Source organism: Haemorhous mexicanus, unplaced genomic scaffold (genome assembly GCF_027477595.1).
Source record: "Haemorhous mexicanus isolate bHaeMex1 unplaced genomic scaffold, bHaeMex1.pri scaffold_273_ctg1, whole genome shotgun sequence".
Taxonomy (NCBI): Eukaryota; Metazoa; Chordata; class Aves; order Passeriformes; family Fringillidae; genus Haemorhous; species Haemorhous mexicanus.
Window position 1 is genome coordinate 1 of NW_026776100.1, and position 20,235 is coordinate 20,235.

A 20,235-nucleotide genomic window follows, 5' to 3' on the forward strand; every position below is an offset into this window, starting at 1 on the left:
TAATGGAATTTTTGGTGGAATTTTAATGGAATTTTTTCGGATTTTTGGTGGAATTTTAATGGAATTATTTTGATTTTTTGGGGATTTTCTGTTGAATTTTTATGGAATTTTTTTTGGATTTTAATGGAATTTTTTTGATTTTTTTGGGATTTTTTGGGGATTTTTATGGAATTTTTGGGGATTTTTGGTGGAATTTTAATGGAATTATTTTCTATTTTTTGGGGGATTTTTAGGGGATTTTTTTGGGATTTTTACAAAGATTTTTGGGGATTTTTGGTGGAATTTTAATGGAATTATTTTGATTTTTTTGGGATTTTTTGGGGATGAATTTTTGGGGCTTTTTTTGTCATTTTTTGGCCGATTTTTTTGGATTTTTTAAAATTTTTTCAGGGAATATTTGTGCAATTTTCTGGGATTTTTTCTTTATTTTTTCAGAGAATTTTTTTGAGGAATTACTTTGAATTTTTTTGGGAATTATTTTGAATTTTTGGGGCTTTTTTGCTCATTTTTTGGCCGATTTCTTTCATTTTTTTTTTTATTTTTTCAGGGAATTTTTGTGGAAATTATTTGGGATTTTTTATTTTTTTCAGGGAATTTTTGTGCAAATTATTTGGGAATTTTTTGGGGAATTATTTTGAATTTTTGGGGTTTTTTTTCTTGTCATTTTTTGTGCAATTTTTTTGGATTTTTTTTTATTTTTTCAGGGAATTTTTGTGGAATTTTTTTGGATTTTTTTTTTTATTTTTTCAGGGAATTTTTGTGGAATTTTTTTGGATTTTTTTTTTATTTTTTCAGGGAATTTTTGTGGAATTTTTTTGGATTTTTTTTATTTTTTCAGAGAATTTTTTTGAGGAATTACTTTAAATTTTTTGAGAATTATTTTGAATTTTTGGGGCTTTTTCGGTCTTTTTTTGGCTGATTTTTTTTGATTTTTTTTTTTTATTTTTTCCGGGAATTTTTGTGCAATTTTTGGGGATTTTTTTTTCCGCTTTTCAGAGAATTTTTTTGGGAATTACTTTGAAATTTTTGGGAATTATCCTGAATTTTTGAGGCTTCTTTGCTCATTTTTTGGCCGATTTCTTTCATTTTTTTTTATTTTTTCCGGGAATTTTTATGGAAATTATTTGGGATTTTTTAAAAATTTTTTCAGGGAATTTTTTGGGCAATTACTTTGAATTTTTTGGGAATTATTCTGAATTTTTGAGGCTTTTTTTGCTCATTTTTTGGCCGATTTCTTTCATTTTTTTTTTATTTTTTCAGGGAATTTTTGGGGAATTTTTTGGGTTTTTTTAAAATTTTTTCAGGGAATTTTTGTGAAAATTATTTGGGAATTTTTAGGGGAATTATTCTGAATTTTTGGGGCTTTTTTTGTCATTTTTGGCCGATTTCTTTCATTTTTTTTTTAATTTTTTCAGGGAACTTCTGTGGAATTTTTTTTGATTTTTAAAAATTTTTTCAGGGAATTTTTGTGGAATTTTTTGGGGATTTTTTTTATTTTTTCAGAGAATTTTTTTGAGGAATTACTTTGAATTTTTGAGGGAATTATTTTGAATTTTTGAGGCTTTTTTGCTCATTTTTTGGCCGATTTCTTTCTTTTTTTTTTTATTTTTTCCAGGAATTTTTATGGAAATTATTTGGGATTTTTTAAAAATTTTTTCAGGGAATTTTTTGAGGAATTACTTTGAATTTTTTGGGGAATTATTTTGAATTTTTGGGGCTTTTTTGGTCATTTTTTGGCCGATTTCTTTCATTTTTTTTTTATTTTTTCCGGGAATTTTGGGGGAATTTATTTTATTTTAAATTTTTTGGAATTTTGGGATTTTCCTGACCCTTTTTTTCCCCTCTCCAGGTGAATCACACGGTGGCCCTGAGCACCCTGGGCGAGTCCAATTATCACTTTGGGGCCACCTACGTGGGCACCAAACACCTGAGCCCCACCGAGGTCAGAAATGGGCCAAATTCCCCCAAAATTGGGCAAAAATCCGGCAAAAAATGGGCAAAATTTGGGGAAAAAAATGGGAAAAAATTGGGCAAAAATTAGGGAAAAAATTGGGGAAAAATGGGAAAAAATTGGGATTTTTTGGGAGGAAAATTGAGATTTTAAGGGGGAAAATTGGGATTTTTAGGGGGGAAAATTGAGATTTTTAAGGGGGAAAATTGGGATTTTTTTGGGGGAAAATTGAGATTTTTAAGGGGGAAAATTGGGATTTTTTGGGGGAAAAATTGGGGAAAATTTCAGGGGAAAATGGGGAAATTTTGGAGAAAAATTGGAATTTTTTTTGGGAAAATTGGGATTTTGGGGGGAAAATTGAGATTTTTTGGCAGGAAAACTTGGGGAAAATTGGGAAAAATTTGGGGAAAATTTGGGGGAAAATTGGGATTTTTTTTGGTAAATTTTGGGAATTTTTCTTTGATTTTTCGGGGGGATTTTGGGATTGTGGGCACCAAACACCTGAGCCCCACCGAGGTCAGAAATGGGCCAAATTCACCCAAAATTGGGCAAAAAATCCGGGAAAAAATGGGGAAAAATTGGGGAAAAGTTGGGGAAAAAATGGGAAAAAATTGGGGAAAAATTGGGGAAAAATTGGGATTTTTTGGGGGGAAAATTGAGATTTTTAAGGGGGAAAATTGGGATTTTTGGGGGGAAAATTGGGATTTTTTGGGGGGAAAATAGGGGGAAAAATTGGAGAAAATTTGGGGGAAAATTGATATTTTTTGGGGGGAAAATTGGGATTTTTTGGGGGGAAAATTGAGATTTTTAAGGGGGAAAATTGAGATTTTTAAGGGGGAAAATTGAGATTTTTAAGGGGGAAAATTGAGATTTTTAAGGGGGAAAATTGGGATTTTTTTGGGGGGAAAATTGAGATTTTTAAGGGGGAAAATTGGGATTTTTTTTTGGGGAAAATTGAGATTTTTAAGGGGGAAAATTGGGATTTTTTTGGAGGGAAAATTGAGATTTTTAAGGGGGAAAATTGGGATTTTTTGGGGGGAAAATTGAGATTTTTAAGGGGGAAAATTGGGACTTTTGGGGGGAAAAATTGGGATTTTTAAGGGGGAAAATTAAGATTTTTTGGGGAAAATTGGGATTTTTTGGGGGGAAAATTTGGGGAAATTTTGGAAAAAATTTGGGGAAAATTGGGATTTTTTTGGGGAAAATTGAGATTTTTAAGGGGGAAAATTGGGATTTTTTTTGGGGAAAATTGAGATTTTTAAGGGGGAAAATTGGGATTTTTTTTTGGGGAAAATTGGGATTTTTGGGGGAAATTGGGGAAAATTTGGGGGAAAAATTGGGGAAAAATTGGAGAAAATTTGGGGAAAAAATTGAGATTTTTGGGGGGGGAAATTGGGATTTTTTGGGGAAAAATTAAGATTTTTTGGGGGAAAATTGGGATTTTTTGGGAAATTGAGATTTTTGGGGGAAAAATTGGGAAAATTGGGGAAAATTTCGGGGAAAATTGGGAAAAAATGGGGAAAATTTGGGGGAAAATTGGGATTTTTTGGGGAAAAATTGGGATTTTTTGGGGGAAAAACTGGGATTTTTTGGGGAAAAATTGGGATTCTTTGGGGGAAAATTGGGATTTTTTTGGTAAATTTTGGGAATTTTTCTTTGATTTTTCGGGGGGATTTTGGGATTGTGGGCACCAAACACCTGAGCCCCACCGAGGTCAGAAACGGGGGAAATTCCCCCAAAAATTGGGCAAAAATCTGGGAAAAAATGGGAAAAATTGGGGAAAAAATGGGCAAAAATTGGGCAAAATTTGGGGAAAAATTGGGATTTTGGGGGGGGAAATTGGGGGGAAAATTGGGATTTTTGGGGGAAAAATTGGAATTTTTGAGGCAAAATTGGGGAAAATTTGGGGGAAAATTTGGGGAAAATTTGGGATTTTTGGGGGGAAAATTGGGAAAAATTTGGGATTTTTTGGGGGGGAAAATTGGGATTTTTTGGGGGGAAATTGGGGGAAAATGGGGATTTTTGGGGGAAAATTTGGATTTTTTTGGGGAAAATTGGGATTTTTTGGGGGAAAATTGGGGGAAATTTTGGAAAAAATTTGGGGGAAAATTGGGATTTTTTGGGGAAAAATTAAGATTTTTGGGGGGAAAATTGGGATTTTTTGGGGGAAAAATTGGGGAAAATTTCAGGGGAAAATGGGGAAATTTTGGGGAAAAATTGGGATTTTTTGGGGGGAAAATTGGGATTTTGGGGGGAAAATTTGGAATTTTTGGGGGGAAAATTTGGGGAAAATTGGGATTTTTTGGGGGAAAATTGAGATTTTTTGGCAGGAAAACTTGGGGAAAATTGGGAAAAATTTGGGGGAAAATTGGGGAAAAATGGGAAAAAATTGGGGGAAAATTGGGGAAAACTGGGGGGAAATTGGGGAAAATGGGAAAAAATTGGGGGGAAATTGGGATTTTTGGGGGGAAAATTGGGAAAAATTGGGGAGAGCTCCCAAAAGCCCCGAAATTGCCCCAAAATTTGGGGATTTTTGGGGTTCCTTGGCAGGCGTTCCCGGTGCTGGTGGGGGACATGGACAACAGCGGCAGCCTGAACGCGCAGGTGGTGCACCAGCTGAGCTCCAGGCTCCGCTCCAAGGTCGCCTTCCAGGTAGGCCATTCCCAGAATTTGGGGAAATTCGGGGATTTTGGGGAATTTTGGGGATTTTTGGGGGAATTTTTGGGATTTTTTGAGGTTTTTTTGGGATTTTTTGGAGAATTTTTGGGATTTTTTGAGGTTTTTTTAGAGAATTTTTGGGATTTTTTGGTGGTTTTTTTTTGAATTTTGGGGATTTTTGGGAATTTTGGGGAATTTTTAGGGATTTTTAGGAATTTTTTGGGTAAAATTTTGGGATTTTTTTTGGACTTTTGGGGGGATTTTTTTGAATTTTAGGGATTTTTGGGAGAAGTTTTTTTGATTTTTGGGGAATTTTGGGATTTTTTTGGTAATTTTAGGGATTTTTGGGGGAATTCTGGGGATTTTTAGGATTTTTTGGGAATTTTTGGGGATTTTTTGGGGAATTTTTGGGATTTTTATAGATTTTTGTGGGAATTTTAGGGATTTTTGAGGGAATTTTTTGGGATTTTTCGGGGGATTTTGGGGAATTTGGGGGGATTTTTTTGGAATTTTGGGGAGAATCTGAGACTTTTGTGCAGTGAGCTCCAGGATCCGCTCCAAGGTCGCCTTCCAGGTAGGCCATTCCCAGAATTTGGGGAAATTCGGGGATTTTGGGGAATTTCGGGGCTTTTTGGGAGAATTTTTGGGCAATTTTTGGGATTTTTTGGAGAATTTTTGGGATTTTTTGAAGATTTTTTTTGAATTTTTTAGATTTTTTGGGGGATTTTTTTGAATTTTTGGGATTTTTGGGTGAATTTTTTGGATTTTTAGGAATTTTTGGGGGAAAATTTTGGGATTTTTGGGGGGATTTTTGGGAATTTTAGGGATTTTTGGGGGAATTTTTGGGATTTTTTGGGGATTTTTGGGAATTTTGGGGATTTTGGGGGGATTTTTTTGAATTTTGGGGATTTTTGAGGGAATTTTTGGGAATTTGAGGCATCTTTGGGGGAATTTTAGGGATTTTTGTGGGAATTTTGGGATTTTTTGGGGATTTTTGGGAATTTTAGGGATTTTTGGGGGATTTTTTTGAATTTTGGGGATTTTTGAGGGAATTTTTGGGAATTTGAGGCATCTTTGGGGGAATTTTTGGGATTTTTGGGGAATTTTTGGGGAATTTTAGGGATTTTTAGGGGATTTTTAGGGATTTTTTGGATTTTTGAGGGAATTTTTGGGGGAATTTTGGGGATTTTCGGTGAATTTTTGGGAATTTTAGGGATTTTTCGGGGAATTTTAGGGAGTTTTTGGGTGATTTCGGGGATTTTTGGGGATTTTTAGGGGCTTTAAAAATGTTTGGGGAATCTTGGGAATTTTTGAGGATTTTGGGGGGATTTTTTTGGAATTTTGGGGAGAATCTGAGACTTTTGGGCAGTGAACTCCAGGCTCCGCTCCAAGGTCGCCTTCCAGGTAGGCCATTCCCAGAATTTGGGGAAATTCGGGGATTTTGGGGAATTTTGGGGATTTTTGGGGGGTTTTTTGGAGAATTTTTGGGATTTTTTGGACAATTTTTGGGATTTTTTGAGGTTTTTTTAGGGAATTTTTTTGGATTTTTGTTTTTTTTTTTTTTAATTTTTTGGATTTTTTTAAATTTTGGGGAATTTTTGGGATTTTTAGGAATTTTTTGGGTAAAATTTTGGGATTTTTTTTTGATTTTTGGGGGGATTTTCGGGAACTTTAGGGATTTTTGGGGGAATTTTAGGGATTTTTGGGGGAATTTTTGGAATTTTTAGGGATTTTTTGGGGATTTTTTGGGGAATTTTTGGGAATTTTTGGTAATTTTAGGGATTTTTGGGGGAATTTTGGGGATTTTTAGGATTTTGGGGAATTTTTGGGGATTTTTTGAGGAATTTTTGGGATTATTGGGGGATTTTTGGGGGAATTTTTTGAATTTTTGGGGGAATTTTGGGGGAATTTTGGGGATTTATAGGAATTTTTTGGGGAATTTTTTGGATTTTTAAGAATTTTTGAGGTTTTTTTGGGAATTTTTGGGATTTTTAGGGATTTTTTTGGGAATTTTAGGGATTTTGGGGGGAATTTTGGGGACTTTTAGGATTTTTGGGGATTTTTGGGAATTTTTGGGGATTTTTTGGGGAATTTTTGGGATTTTTATAGATTTTTGTGGGAATTTTTGGGAATTTTAGGGATCTTTGGGGGAATTTTTAGGATTTTTGGGGAAAATTTTGGGATTTTTTGGGAGATTTTTTGGATTTTTAAGGATTTTTTGGGGAATTTTGGGGATTTTTTGGATTTTTCGGGGAATTTTTGGGAATCTTAGGGAATTTGGCGGATTTTTGAGGGAATTTTTGGGATTTTTGGGGGAATTTTTGGGATTTTTTTGGATTTTTGGGGAATTTGGGGGATTTTTTGGGAATTTTTGGGATTTTTTTGGGTGATTTCTGGGATTTTTGGGGGATTTATCGGGGGCTTTTAAAGTATTTGGGGAATCTCGGGAATTTTTGAGGATTTTTGGGAGATTTTTTTGGAATTTTGGGGAGATTCTGAGACTTTTGGGCAGTGAGCTCCAGGCTCTGCTCCAAGGTCGCCTTCCAGGTACGCAATTCCCAGAATTTGGGGAAATTCGGGGATTTTGGGGAATTTCGGGGGATTTTGGGGATTTTTGGGGGGTTTTTTAGAGAATTTTTGGGATTTTTTGAGGAATTTTTGGGATTTTTTGAGGTTTTTTTAGAGAATTTTTTGGATTTTTTGGGGGTAGTTTTGGATTTTTGGGATTTTTGGGGGGATTTTTGGGATTTTTTGGGGAATTTTTTTGGGATTTTAGGGATTTTTGGGGGAATTTTTGGGACTTTTTGGGGGATTTTGGGGAATTTTAGGGATTTTTGGGGGATTTTTTTGAATTTTGGGGATCTTTGGGGGAATTTTTGGGATTTTTGGGGAAGTTTTGGGATTTTGGGGGGAATTTTTGGGATTTTTGAGGGAATTTTTGGGATTTTTGGGGGAATATTTGGGTTTTTTTGGATTTTTGAGGGAATTTTGGGGATTTTTTGGGAATTTTTGGGATTTTTTTGGGTGATTTCTGGGATTTTTGGGGGATTTTTCGGGGGCTTTAAAATATTTGGGGGAATCTTGGGAATTTTTGGGATTTTTTGGGAATTTTTTTGGATTTTTGGGAGATTTTTTTGGAATTTTGGGGGAGATTCTGAGACTTTTGGGCAGTGAGCTCCAGGCTCCGCTCCAAGGTCGCCTTCCAGGTACGTAATTCCCAGAATTTGGGGAAATTTGGGGATTTTTGGGGAATTTCGGGGCTTTTTGGGAGAATTTTTGGGATTTTTTGAGTTTTTTTTGGGATTTTTTGAGGTGTTTTTGGGATTTTTTGAAGATTTTTTGGGAATTTTTTGGATTTTTTGGGGTTTTTTTTTTGAATTTTGGGGATTTTTGGGAATTTTAGGGATTTTTGGGGGATTTTTAGGAATTTTTTGGGTAAAATTTTGGGATTTTTTGGGGGATTTTTGGGAATTTAGGGGATTTTTGGGGGATTTTTTTGAATTTTGGGATTTTTTGAGGGAATTTTTGGGAATTTGAGGCATCTTTGGGGGAATTTTAGGGATTTTTGGGGGGATTTTTGGGAATTTTAGGGATTTTTGGGATTTTTTGGGAATTTTTGGGAATTTTTTGGGGAATTTTTGGGATTTTGGGGGATTTTTTGGGGGGAATTTTTTTTATTTTTAGGGATTTTTTGGGGAATTTTGGGGTTTTTTGGATTTTTTTGGGAATTTTTTTGGATTTTTAAGAATTTTTGCGGGTTTTTTTCTAATTTTTGGGATTTTTAGGGATTTTTGGGGGAATTTTAGGGATTTTGGGGGGAATTTTGGGGATTTTTAGGGATTTTTGGGGATTTTTTGGAATTTGTGGAATTTTTGTGGGAATTTTTGGGATTTTTAGGAATTTTTGGAGGGATTTTTGGGATTTTTGGGGATTTTTGGGGATTTTAGGGATTTTTGAGGGAATTTTTGGGATTTTTTGGGGGATTTCGGGGATTTTTGGGAGATTTTTTTTGAATTTTGGGGAGATTCTGAGACTTTTGGGCAGTGAGCTCCAGGCTCCGCTCCAAGGTCGCCTTCCAGGTACACAATTCCCAGAATTTGGGGAAATTCGGGGATTTTGGGGAATTTTTTGGGATTTTTGGGGGGTTTTTTGGAGAATTTTTGGGATTTTTTGAGGAATTTTTGGGATTTTTTGAGGTTTTTTAGAGAATTTTTTGGATTTTTTGAGGGATTTTTTTAGGAATTTTAGGGATTTTTTGAGGGAATTTTTTTTGATTTTTAGGGATTTTTTGGGGAATTTTGGGGTTTTTTGGATTTTTTGGGGAATTTTGGGGATTTTTAGGATTTTTTGGGAGATTTGGGGATTTTTTTGGGGAATTTTTGGGATTTTTGGGGGGAATTTTTGGGATTTTGGAGATTTTTGGGGGATTTTTAAGGATTTTTGGGGGAATTTTTGGGAATTTAAGGGATTTTTGGGGGAATTTTTGGGATTTTTAAGAATTTTTGAGGTTTTCTGGGAATTTTAGGGATTTTGGGGAGAATTTTTGGGATTTTTAGGAATTTTTGGGGGGATTTTTTGGGTGATTTCGGAGATTTTGGGGGGATTTTTCGGGGGTTTTAAAACTCCTTGGGAGGTTCTTGGGAATTTTTGAGCTTTTTAGGGAACTTCAAGAATTTTTGGGGGAATTCTCAACATTTTTGGGCGATTTCAGGAGTTTTTTTGTGCTATTTTTGGGATTTTTTTCAGTGATTTTGGGGATTTTTTCCCCCAAAATGGGATTTTTTTCCCCCAAAATGGGATTTTTTCCCCCCAAAATGGGATTTTTTCCCCCAAAATGGGGATTTTTTCCCCCAAAATGGGGATTTTTTCCCCCAAAATGGGATTTTTTCACCCAAAATGGGATTTTTTTCCCCCAAAATGGGATTTTTTCCCCCAAAATGGGATTTTTTCCCCCAAACTGGGGATTTTTTCCCCCAAAATGGGATTTTTTCCCCCAAAATGGGATTTTTTCCCCCAAAATGGGATTTTTTCCCCCAAAATGGGATTTTTTTTCCCCCAAAATGGGATTTTTTCCCCCAAAATGGGATTTTTTTGCCCCAAAATGGGATTTTTTCCCCCAAAATGGGATTTTTTTCCCCCAAAATGGGATTTTTTTCCCCCAAAATGGGATTTTTTTCCCCCAAAATGGGATTTTTTTCCCCCACAATGGGATTTTTTTCCCCCAAAATGGGATTTTTTTCCCCCAAAATGGGATTTTTTCCCCCAAAATGGGATTTTTTTCCCCCAAAATGGGATTTTTTCCCCCAAAATGGGATTTTTTTCCCCCAAAATGGGATTTTTTTCCCCCAAAATGGGATTTTTTCCCCCAAAATGGGATTTTTTCCCCCAAAATGGGATTTTTTCCCCCAAAATGGGATTTTTTTCCCCCAAAATGGGATTTTTTCCCCCAAAATGGGATTTTTTTCCCCCAAAATGGGATTTTTTTCCCCCAAAATGGGATTTTTTCCCCCAAAATGGGATTTTTTTCCCCCAAAATGGGATTTTTTTCCCCCCAAAATGGGATTTTTTCCCCCCAAAATGGGATTTTTTCCCCCAAAATGGGATTTTTTTCCCCCAAAATGGGATTTTTTTTCCCCAAAATGGGATTTTTTCCCCCAAAATGGGATTTTTTCCCCCAAAATGGGATTTTTTCCCCCAAAATGGGATTTTTTTTCCCCCAAAATGGGATTTTTTCCCCCCAAAATGGGATTTTTTTCCCCCAAAATGGGATTTTTTTCCCCCAAAATGGGATTTTTTCCCCCATAATGGGATTTTTTCCCCCCAAAATGGGATTTTTTTCCCCCAAAATGGGATTTTTTTCCCCCAAAATGGGATTTTTTCCCCCAAAATGGGATTTTTTTCCCCCAAAATGGGATTTTTTTCCCCCAAAATGGGATTTTTTTCCCCAAAATGGGATTTTTTCCCCCAAAATGGGATTTTTTTTCCCCCAAAATGGGATTTTTTTCCCCCAAAATGGGATTTTTTCCCCCAAAATGGGATTTTTTTCCCCCAAAATGGGATTTTTTTCCCCCAAAATGGGATTTTTTCCCCCAAAATGGGATTTTTTCCCCCAAAATGGGATTTTTTTCCCCCAAAATGGGATTTTTTTCCCCCAAAATGGGGATTTTTTCCCCCAAAATGGGATTTTTTTCCCCCAAAATGGGATTTTTTTCCCCCAAAATGGGATTTTTTCCCCCAAAATGGGATTTTTTCCCCCAAAATGGGATTTTTTTCCCCCAAAATGGGATTTTTCCCCCGAGCTGGGATTTTTTTGCCCAAAATCCCCGGATTTTCCCCCAGACCCAGCAGTCCAAGTTCGTGAACTGGCAGGTGGACGGGGAATATCGGGGCGGCGACTTCACGGCCGCGCTGACCCTGGGCAACCCCGACATCCTCATGGGCTCAGGTGAGACCCCAAAATCCCCCCGAACATGGCCAAAAAACACCCCAAAACTGCCCCAAAAATTCAAAAAAATTCACCCAAAACCGGCCCCAAAAATCCACCCAAAAATGGCCAAAAAACCACCCAAAACTGCCCCAAAAATTCAAAAAAATTCACCCAAGAATGGCCCCAAAAATCCACCCCAAAATGGCCCCAAAACCCCCAAAAATTCAAAATAATCCACCCAGAAATGGCCCCAAAACGCCCCAAAAATCAAAAAAAACCACCCAAAAATGGCCCCAAAACCCCTAAAAATTCAAAAAAATCCACCCAAGAATGGCACCAAAAATTCAAAAAAAACCACCCAAAAATGGCCCCAAAAATCAAAAAAAAATCCACCCAATATCAGCCCCAAAAAGCCACCCAAAAATGGCCCCAAAAGCCCCCAAAATGGCCCCAAAAATTAAAAAAAATCCACCCAAAAATGGCCCCAAAACCCCCCAAAAATTCAACAAAATCCACCCAAAAATGGCTCCAAAAATCCACCCAAAAATGGCACCAAAAATTCAGAAAAATCCACCCAAAAATGGCCCCAAAACCCCCAAAAATTCAAAAAAATCCACCCAAAAATCCAGCCAAAAATGGCCCCAAAACCTCCCAAAAACGGCCCCAAAAATCAAAAAAATTCCACCCAAAAACGGCCCCAAAAGTCCCCAAAAATGGCCCCAAAATTGCCCAAACTCCCCCCAAAAATCCAAAATTTCCCCCAAATTTTCTCGATTTTCCCCCAAATCTCCCAAATTTTCCCCAAATTTCCCCAAATTGTCCTCAAATCTCCCAAATTTCCCCCAAATTTTCTCGATTTTCCCCCAATTCTCCCCCAAATTTTTCCAAAATCTCCTGAATTTCCCCCAAATTTTCCCAATTTTGCCCCAAATTTTCCCCAATTTTACCCAATTTTCCCCCAATTTTTCCCCAATTTCCCCCCAAATTTTCCCAAATTTCCCCCAAATTTTCCCAAAATCTCCTGAATTTCCCCCAAATTTTCCCCATTTTTCCCCAATTTTTCCCCAAATTTTCCCCAATTTTCCCCCAAATCTCCCAAATTTCCCCCAAATTTTCTCGATTTTCCCCCGATTTTCCCCCAAATTCCCCAAATTTTCTCAATTTTTCCCCAATTGTGCCCCAAATTTTTCTCAAATCTCCCAAATTTGCCCCAAATTCCCCAAATTTCCCCCAAATTTCCCCAAATATTTCCCAAATTTTCTCCGTTTTTCCCCAATTTTTCCCAAATTTCCCCCAAATTTTCTCAATTTTTCCCAAATTTTCCCGCAAATTCCCCCAATTTTCTCCATTTTCCCCCAATTTTTCCCCAATTTTCCCCAAATTTTCCCAAATTTTCTCGATTTTCCCCCAATTTTCCCCCAAATTTTCCCAAATTTCCTTGATTTTTCCCCAATTTTCCCCAAATTTTTCTCAAATCTCCCAAATTTGCCCCAAATTCCCCAAATTTTCTCAATTTCCCCCAAATTTCCCCAAATTTTCTCGATTTTTCCCCAAATTTCCACCAAATTTTCTCAATTTTCCACCAAAATTTCCCAAATTTTCCCCCAAATTCCCCAAATTTTCCCCAATTTTCCCCCAAATCTCCCAAATTTCCCCCAAATTTTCTCGATTTTCCCCCAATTCTCCCCCAAATTTTCCCAAAATCTCCTCAATTTCCCCCAAATTTTCCCAATTTTTCCCCAATTTTCCCCCAAAATCCCCAAATTTTCTCGATTTTTCCCAATTTTGCCCCAAATTTTTCTCAAATCTCCCAAATTTGCCCCAAATTCCCCAAATTTTCTCAATTTTCCCCCAAATTTTCCCCAAATTTCCCCCAAATTTTCTCGATTTTCCCCCAAATTTTCTCGATTTTCCCCCAAATTTCCCCCAAATTTTCTCAATTTTCCCCCAAATTCCCCAAATTTTCTCGATTTTTCCCCAATTTTCCCCCAAATTTTCTCCATTTTCCCCAAATTTCCCCCAAATTTTCTCAATTTTCCCCCAAATTTCCCCCAAATTTTCCCAAATTTCCCCCAAATTTTCCCAAAATCTCCTGAATTTCCAGCAAATTTTCTCCATTTTTCCCCGATTTTACCCCAAATTTTCTCAATTTTTCCCCAATTTTGCCCCAAATTCCCCAAATTTCCCCCAAATTTCCCCAAATTTTCTTGATTTTCCCCCAAATTTTTCTCAAATCTCCCAAATTCCCCCAAATTTTCTCGATTTTCCCCCAAATTCCCCCAAATTTCCCCCAAATTCCCCCAAATTTTCCCGATTTCCCCCCAAATTCCCCGGAATTTCCGGTCATCGGGGCCGTTTCCGGAACCTTCCAGGGATCCTGGTGGCGCATTACCTGCAGAGCGTGACGCCTCACCTGGCCCTGGGGGCGGAGCTTGTCTATCACCGCCGGCCCGGCGAGGAGGGAGCCGTGCTCTCATTGGCCGGCCGCTACTCAGGTGAGACAGCTCACCTGGCCAGGTGAGACCACCCCCAAAATCCCTCAGGTGAGACCCCAAAATCCTTCAGGTGAGACCCCAAAATCCTTCAGGTGAGACCCCCGAAAATCTCTCAGGTGAGACCCCCAAAATCCCTCAGGTGAGACCCCCCAAAATCCTTCAGGTGAGACCCCAAAATCCTTCAGGTGAGACCCCCCAAAATCCTTCAGGTGAGACCCCAAAATCCCTCAGGTGAGACCCCAAAATCCCTCAGGTGAGACCCCCAAAACCCCTCAGGTGAGACCCCCCAAAATCCTTCAGGTGAGACCCCCCAAAATCCCTCAGGTGAGACCCCAAAATCCCTCAGGTGAGACCCCAAAATCCCTCAGGTGAGACCCCCCAAAATCTCTCAGGTGAGATCCCAAAATCCCTCAGGTGAGACCCCCCAAAATCCCTCAGGTGAGACCCCCAAATCCTTCAGGTGAGACCCCAAAATCCCTCAGGTGAGACCCCCCAAAATCCTTCAGGTGAGACCCCAAAATCCCTCAGGTGAGACCCCCCAAAATCCCTCAGATGAGACCCCCCAAAATCCTTCAGGTGAGACCCCAAAACCCCTCAGGTGAGACCCCAAAATCCTTCAGGTGAGACCCCCCAAAATCCCTCAGGTGAGACCCCCCAAAATCCCTCAGGTGAGACCCCAAAATCCCTCAGGTGAGACCCCCCAAAATCCTTCAGGTGAGACCCCAAAATCCCTCAGGTGAGACCCCAAAATCCCTCAGGTGAGACCCCCCAAAATCCCTCAGGTGAGACCCCAAAATCCCTCAGGTGAGACCCCCCAAAATCCTTCAGGTGAGACCCCAAAACCCCTCAGGTGAGACCCCAAAATCCTTCAGGTGAGACCCCAAAATCCCTCAGGTGAGACCCCCCAAAATCCTTCAGGTGAGACCCCAAAATCCCTCAGGTGAGACCCCAAAATCCTTCAGGTGAGACCCCAAAATCCCTCAGGTGAGACCCCAAAATCCTTCAGGTGAGACCCCCCAAAATCCTTCAGGTGAGACCCCAAAATCCTTCAGGTGAGACCCCCCAAAATCCCTCAGGTGAGACCCCAAAATCCCTCAGGTGAGACCCCAAAATCCCTCAGGTGAGACCCCCCAAAATCCTTCAGGTGAGACCCCAAAATCCTTCAGGTGAGACCCCCCAAAATCCTTCAGGTGAGACCCCAAAACCCCTCAGGTGAGACCCCCCAAAATCCTTCAGGTGAGACCCCAAAACCCCTCAGGTGAGACCCCAAACCCCTCAGGTGAGGCCCCAAACCCGCCCAGGTGACCCCAAACCCCTCAGGTGAGCCCCCAGACCCGCCCAGGTGACCCCAAACCCCTCAGGTGAGACCCCAAACCCATCCAGGTGACCCCAAACCCGCCCAGGTGACCCCAGACCCATCCAGGTGACCCCAAACCCCTCAGGTGAGCCCCCAAACCCATCCAGGTGACCCCAAACCCCTCAGGTGAGACCCCAAACCCCTCAGGTGAGACCCCAAACCCCTCAGGTGACCCCAAACCCACCCAGGTGACCCCAAACCCCTCAGGTGAGACCCCAAACCCTTCAGGTGAGACCCCAGACCCGCCCAGGTGACCCCAAACCCGCCCAGGTGACCCCAAACCCCTCAGGTGAGACCCCAAAATCCGCCCAGGTGACCCCAAACCCACCCAGGTGACCCCAAACCCCTCAGGTGAGCCCCCAGACCCGCCCAGGTGACCCCAGACCCATCCAGGTGACCCCAAACCCCTCAGGTGAGACCCCAGACCCATCCAGGTGACCCCAAACCCATCCAGGTGACCCCAAACCCCTCAGGTGACCCCAAACCCCTCAGGTGAGACCCCAAACCCCTCAGGTGAGCCCCCAGACCCATCCAGGTGACCCCAAACCTGCCCAGGTGACCCCAAACCCCTCAGGTGAGACCCCAAACCCATCCAGGTGACCCCAAACCCCTCAGGTGACCCCAAACCCCTCAGGTGACCCCAAACCCCTCAGGTGAGACCCCAAACCCGCCGAGGTGACCCCAAACCCCTCAGGTGAGACCCCAGGTGACCCCAAACCCCTGAGGTGAGACCCCAAACCCGCCCAGGTGACCCCAAACCCCTCAGGTGACCCCAAACCCCTCAGGTGAGACCCCAGACCCGCCCAGGTGACCCCAAACCCCTCAGGTGAGACCCCAGACCCGCCCAGGTGACCCCAAACCTGCCCAGGTGACCCCAAACCCCTCAGGTGAGCCCCCAGACCCGCCCAGGTGAGGCCTCACCTGCTCAGGTGAGACCCCAAACCCGCCCAGGTGACCCCAAACCCCTCAGGTGAGGCCCCAAACCCATCCAGGTGACCCCAAACCCCTCAGGTGAGCCCCCAGACCCGCCCAGGTGACCCCAAACCCCCCAGGTGAGCCCCCAGACCCGCCCAGGTGACCCCAAACCCCTCAGGTGAGACCCCAAACCCATCCAGGTGACCCCAAACCCATCCAGGTGAGACCCCAGACCCGCCCAGGTGACCCCAAACCTGCCCAGGTGACCCCAAACCCCTCAGGTGAGCCCCCAGACCCGCCCAGGTGAGGCCTCACCTGCTCAGGTGAGACCCCAAACCCGCCCAGGTGACCCCAAACCCCTCAGGTGAGACCCCAGACCCATCCAGGTGACCCCAAACCCCTCAGGTGAGACCCCAGACCCTCCCAGGTGACCCCAAACCCGCCCAGGTGAGCCCCCAAACCCATCCAGGTGAGCCCCCAAACCCCTCAGGTGAGACCCCAAACCTGCCCAGGTGACCCCAAACCCCTCAGGTGAGGCCCCAAACCCATCCAGGTGACCCCAAACCCCTCAGGTGAGCCCCCAGACCCGCCCAGGTGACCCCAAACCCCTCAGGTGAGACCCCAAACCCATCCAGGTGACCCCAAACCCGCCCAGGTGACCCCAGACCCATCCAGGTGACCCCAAACCCCTGAGGTGAGCCCCCAGACCCGCCCAGGTGAGGCCTCACCTGCGCAGGTGACCCCAAGCTCCGCCCCCAGCTCCGGCGTGGATCGGGACGGTGACGCTGGGCCAGGCCGGGGCTCACCTGACCTACTACCACCGGGCCAGCGAGCAGGTAACCCCAAAACCTCACCTGGGCACCCCGAAACACACCTGGGGAGCCCAAAACACACCTGGGCACCCCGAAATCCACCTGGGGAGCCCCAAAACTCACCTGGGGAGCCTAAAAACACACCTGGGGAGCCCCAAAACTCACCTGGGGAGCCCAAAATACACCTGGGGAGCCTAAAATACACCTGGGGAGCCTAAAAATACACCTGGGGAGCCCCAAAACTCACCTGGGGAGACCCAAAACCACACCTGGGGAGCCCAAAATACACCTGGGGAGCCTAAAAACCACACCTGGGGAGCCCCAAAATACACCTGGGGAGCCTAAAATACACCTGGGGAGCCCAAAATACACCTGGGGAGCCCCAAAATACACCTGGGGAGCCCAAAATACACCTGGGGAGCCCAAAATACACCTGGGGAGCCCCAAAATACACCTGGGGAGCCCAAAATACACCTGGGGAGCCTAAAACACACCTGGGAGCCCAAAAACACCTGGGGAGCCCAAAACTCACCTGGGGAGCCTAAAATACACCTGGGGAGCCTAAAATACACCTGGGGAGCCTAAAAATACACCTGGGGAGCCTAAAACACACCTGGGGAGCCCAAAATACACCTGGGGAGCCCAAAAACTCACCTGGGGAGCCCAAAAACACCTGGGGAGCCTAAAAATACACCTGGGGAGCCCAAAATACACCTGGGGAGCCCAAAATACACCTGGGCACCCCGAAATCCACCTGGGGAGCCCCAAAAACACACCTGGGGAGCCCTAAAACACACCTGGGCACCCCGAAAACACCTGGGGAGCCCCAAAAATACACCTGGGGAGCCCAAAAATACACCTGGGGAGCCCAAAAATACACCTGGGGAGCCCAAAAATACACCTGGGGAGCCCAAAAATACACCTGGGGAGCCCAAAACTCACCTGGGGAGCCCAAAATACACCTGGGGAGCCTAAAAATACACCTGGGGAGCCCAAAATACACCTGGGGAGCCCAAAATACACCTGGGGAGTCTCAAATACACCTGGGGAGCCTAAAAATACACCTGGGGAGCCCAAAATACATCTGGGGAGCCTCAAATACACCTGGGGAGCCCAAAATACACCTGGGGAGCCCCAAATACACCTGGGGAGCCTAAAACACACCTGGGGAGCCCAAAATACACCTGGGGAGCCCAAAATACACCTGGGGAGCCCGAAATCACACCTGGGGAGCCCCAAAACACACCTGGGGAGCCCCAAAAACACACCTGGGAGTCCCAAAAACACACCTGGGGAGTCCCAAAAACACCTGGGGAGCCCAAAACACACCTGGGGAGCCCAAAATACAACTGGGGAGCCCCAAAAATACACCTGGGGAGCCTAAAAAATACACCTGGGGAGCCCCCAAAACACACCTGGGGAGCCCTAAAATACACCTGGGGAGCCCAAAAATACACCTGGGGAGCCCAAAAATACACCTGGGGAGCCCCAAAACACACCTGGGGAGCCCCAAAAACACACCTGGGGAACACCTGAGGAACCCCAGAATGCACCTGGGGAACCCAAAACTCACCTGGGAGGAGTTAAACACACCTGGGAGGGGGGCTTAGAAACACCCTGGGGGGGGTGGGCGGGGTCTTGAAACACCTGGGGAGCCCCAAACACACCTGGGGGGGTTCTTGAGACACCTGGGGGGTTTTGGAACACCTGGGGGGAGTCTTGAAACACTTGGGGGGGGGGTCTTGAAACACCTGGGGGGCTTTGAAACACCTGGGGGGGGGGGGTCTTGAAACACCTGAGGGGGGGGTCTTGAAACACCTGGGGAGCCTCAAAACACACCTGGGGGGGGTTCTTGAAACACCTGGGGGGCTTTGAAACACTTGAGGGGGGTCTTGAAACACTTGCGGGGGGGGGGGGGGGCGGTTCTTGAAACACCTGGGGGGGGTCTTGAGACACCTGGGGGGGTCTTGAAACACTGTGGGGGGTCTTGAGACACCTGGGGGGTCTTGAAACACCTGGGGGGGGTCTTGAAACACCTGGGGAGCCCCAAACTCACCTGGGGAGGCCTTGAAACACCTGGGGGGGGTCTTAAAACGTCTGGGGGGGGTCTTGAAACACTTTCAGGGGGGGGTTCTCGAAACACTTGGTGGGGGGGGGGTCTTGAAACACCTCGGGGGGGCTTTGAAACACCTGGGGGGGGGGTGGGTCTTGAAACACCTGGGGAGCCCCAAACACACCTGATTGGGGGGGGGGGGGGTCTTGAAACACCTGGGGGAGTCTTGAAACACCTTGGGGGGGGGGGTGTTCTTGAAACACCTGAGGAGCCCCAAACTCACCTGGGGAGTTGTTGAAACACCTGGGGGGGGGGGGTCTTGAAACACCTGGGGGGGGTGGGCAGGGTCTTGAGACACCTGGGGAGCCCCAAACTCACCTGGGGAGGTCTTGAAACTCCTGGGGGGGGTCTTGAAGCACCTGGGGGGAATCTTGAGACACCTGGGAGGGGGGGTCTTGAAACACCTGGGGAGCCCCAAACACACCTGGGGGGGGAGGTCTTGAAACACCTGGGGGGGTCAAAACACACCTGGGGGGGGGTCTTGAAACACTTGGCGGGGGGGGGTCTTGAAACACCTGGTGAGCCCCAAACACACCTGGGGGGGGTCTTGAAACACCTGGGGGGGGGTCTTGAAACACCTGGTGAGCCCCGAACTCACCTGGGGAGGTCTTGAAACATCTGGGGGGGGTCTTGAAGCACCTGGGGGGATCTTGAGACACCTGTGGGCGGGGAGTCTTGAAACACTTGGGGAGCCCCAAACACACTTGGGGGGTTCTTGAAACACCTGGGGGGGGGTCTTGAGACACCTGGGGGGGGGGGTCTTGAAACACCTGGGGAGCCCCAAACACACCTGGGGGGAGTCTTGAAACACCTGGGGGGGGGGGGGGTTCTTCTTGAAACACCTGGGGGGGGTTCTTGAAACACCTGGGGGGGGTCTTGAAACACCTGGGGGGGGTCTTGAAACACTTGGGGGGGGGGTCTTAAAACGTCTGGGGGGGGTCTTGAGACACCTGGGGGGGGTCTTGAAACACCTGGGAAGGGGTTCTTGAAACACCTGGGGGGGTCTTGAAACACCTGGGGAGCCCCAAACTCACCTGGGGAGGTCTTGAAACACCTGGGGGGATCTTGAAACACCTGGGGGGGGGGGGGGTCTTGAAACACCTGGGGGGGGGGGTCAAAACTCACCTGGGGAACCCAAAATTGGGGAAAAAGGCCCAAAATTGGGGGGTGTTGGGAATTTGGGGAGGGGTCCGCAGGCAGGTGGGACCCCCAGGTGTGTCTAGGTGTGGGTGGGGCTCTAAAAATGGAGGAAAAAATCACAACTGGTAAAAAAATGCAGAAAAAAGAGGGGGAATTGGTCAAAAATGGGGGAAAAGCCCCAAAATTGGGTGGTGGGGATTTGGGGAGGGGTCTGGGGGCAGGTGGGACCCCCCAGGTGTGCTCAGCTGCAGGTGGGGGTGGAGTTTGAGGCCAGCACGAGGCTGCAGGACTCGAGCGTCGCCTTCGGGTACCAGCTGGAGCTGCCCCGCGGGAACCTCCTGTTCCGAGGTGAGAGAAACCCCAAAAT

The 20,235-nt window shown here is 44.5% G+C and overlaps 1 protein-coding gene across 1 annotated transcript; it reads left to right on the forward strand.

Moving 5' to 3' along the window:
• Window positions 1-1,843: 1,843 nt before the first annotated feature.
• Window positions 1,844-20,230, forward strand: LOC132323057 (mitochondrial import receptor subunit TOM40 homolog; the record flags this gene model as incomplete). The annotated part of the gene is made up of 6 exons (XM_059837838.1): window positions 1,844-1,942; window positions 4,502-4,603; window positions 10,949-11,054; window positions 13,409-13,531; window positions 16,563-16,639; window positions 20,114-20,230. Coding segments are annotated over 6 exons (624 nt in total), but the record flags the coding sequence as incomplete, so codon positions are not given.
• Between the last annotated feature and the right edge of the window lie 5 nt (window positions 20,231-20,235).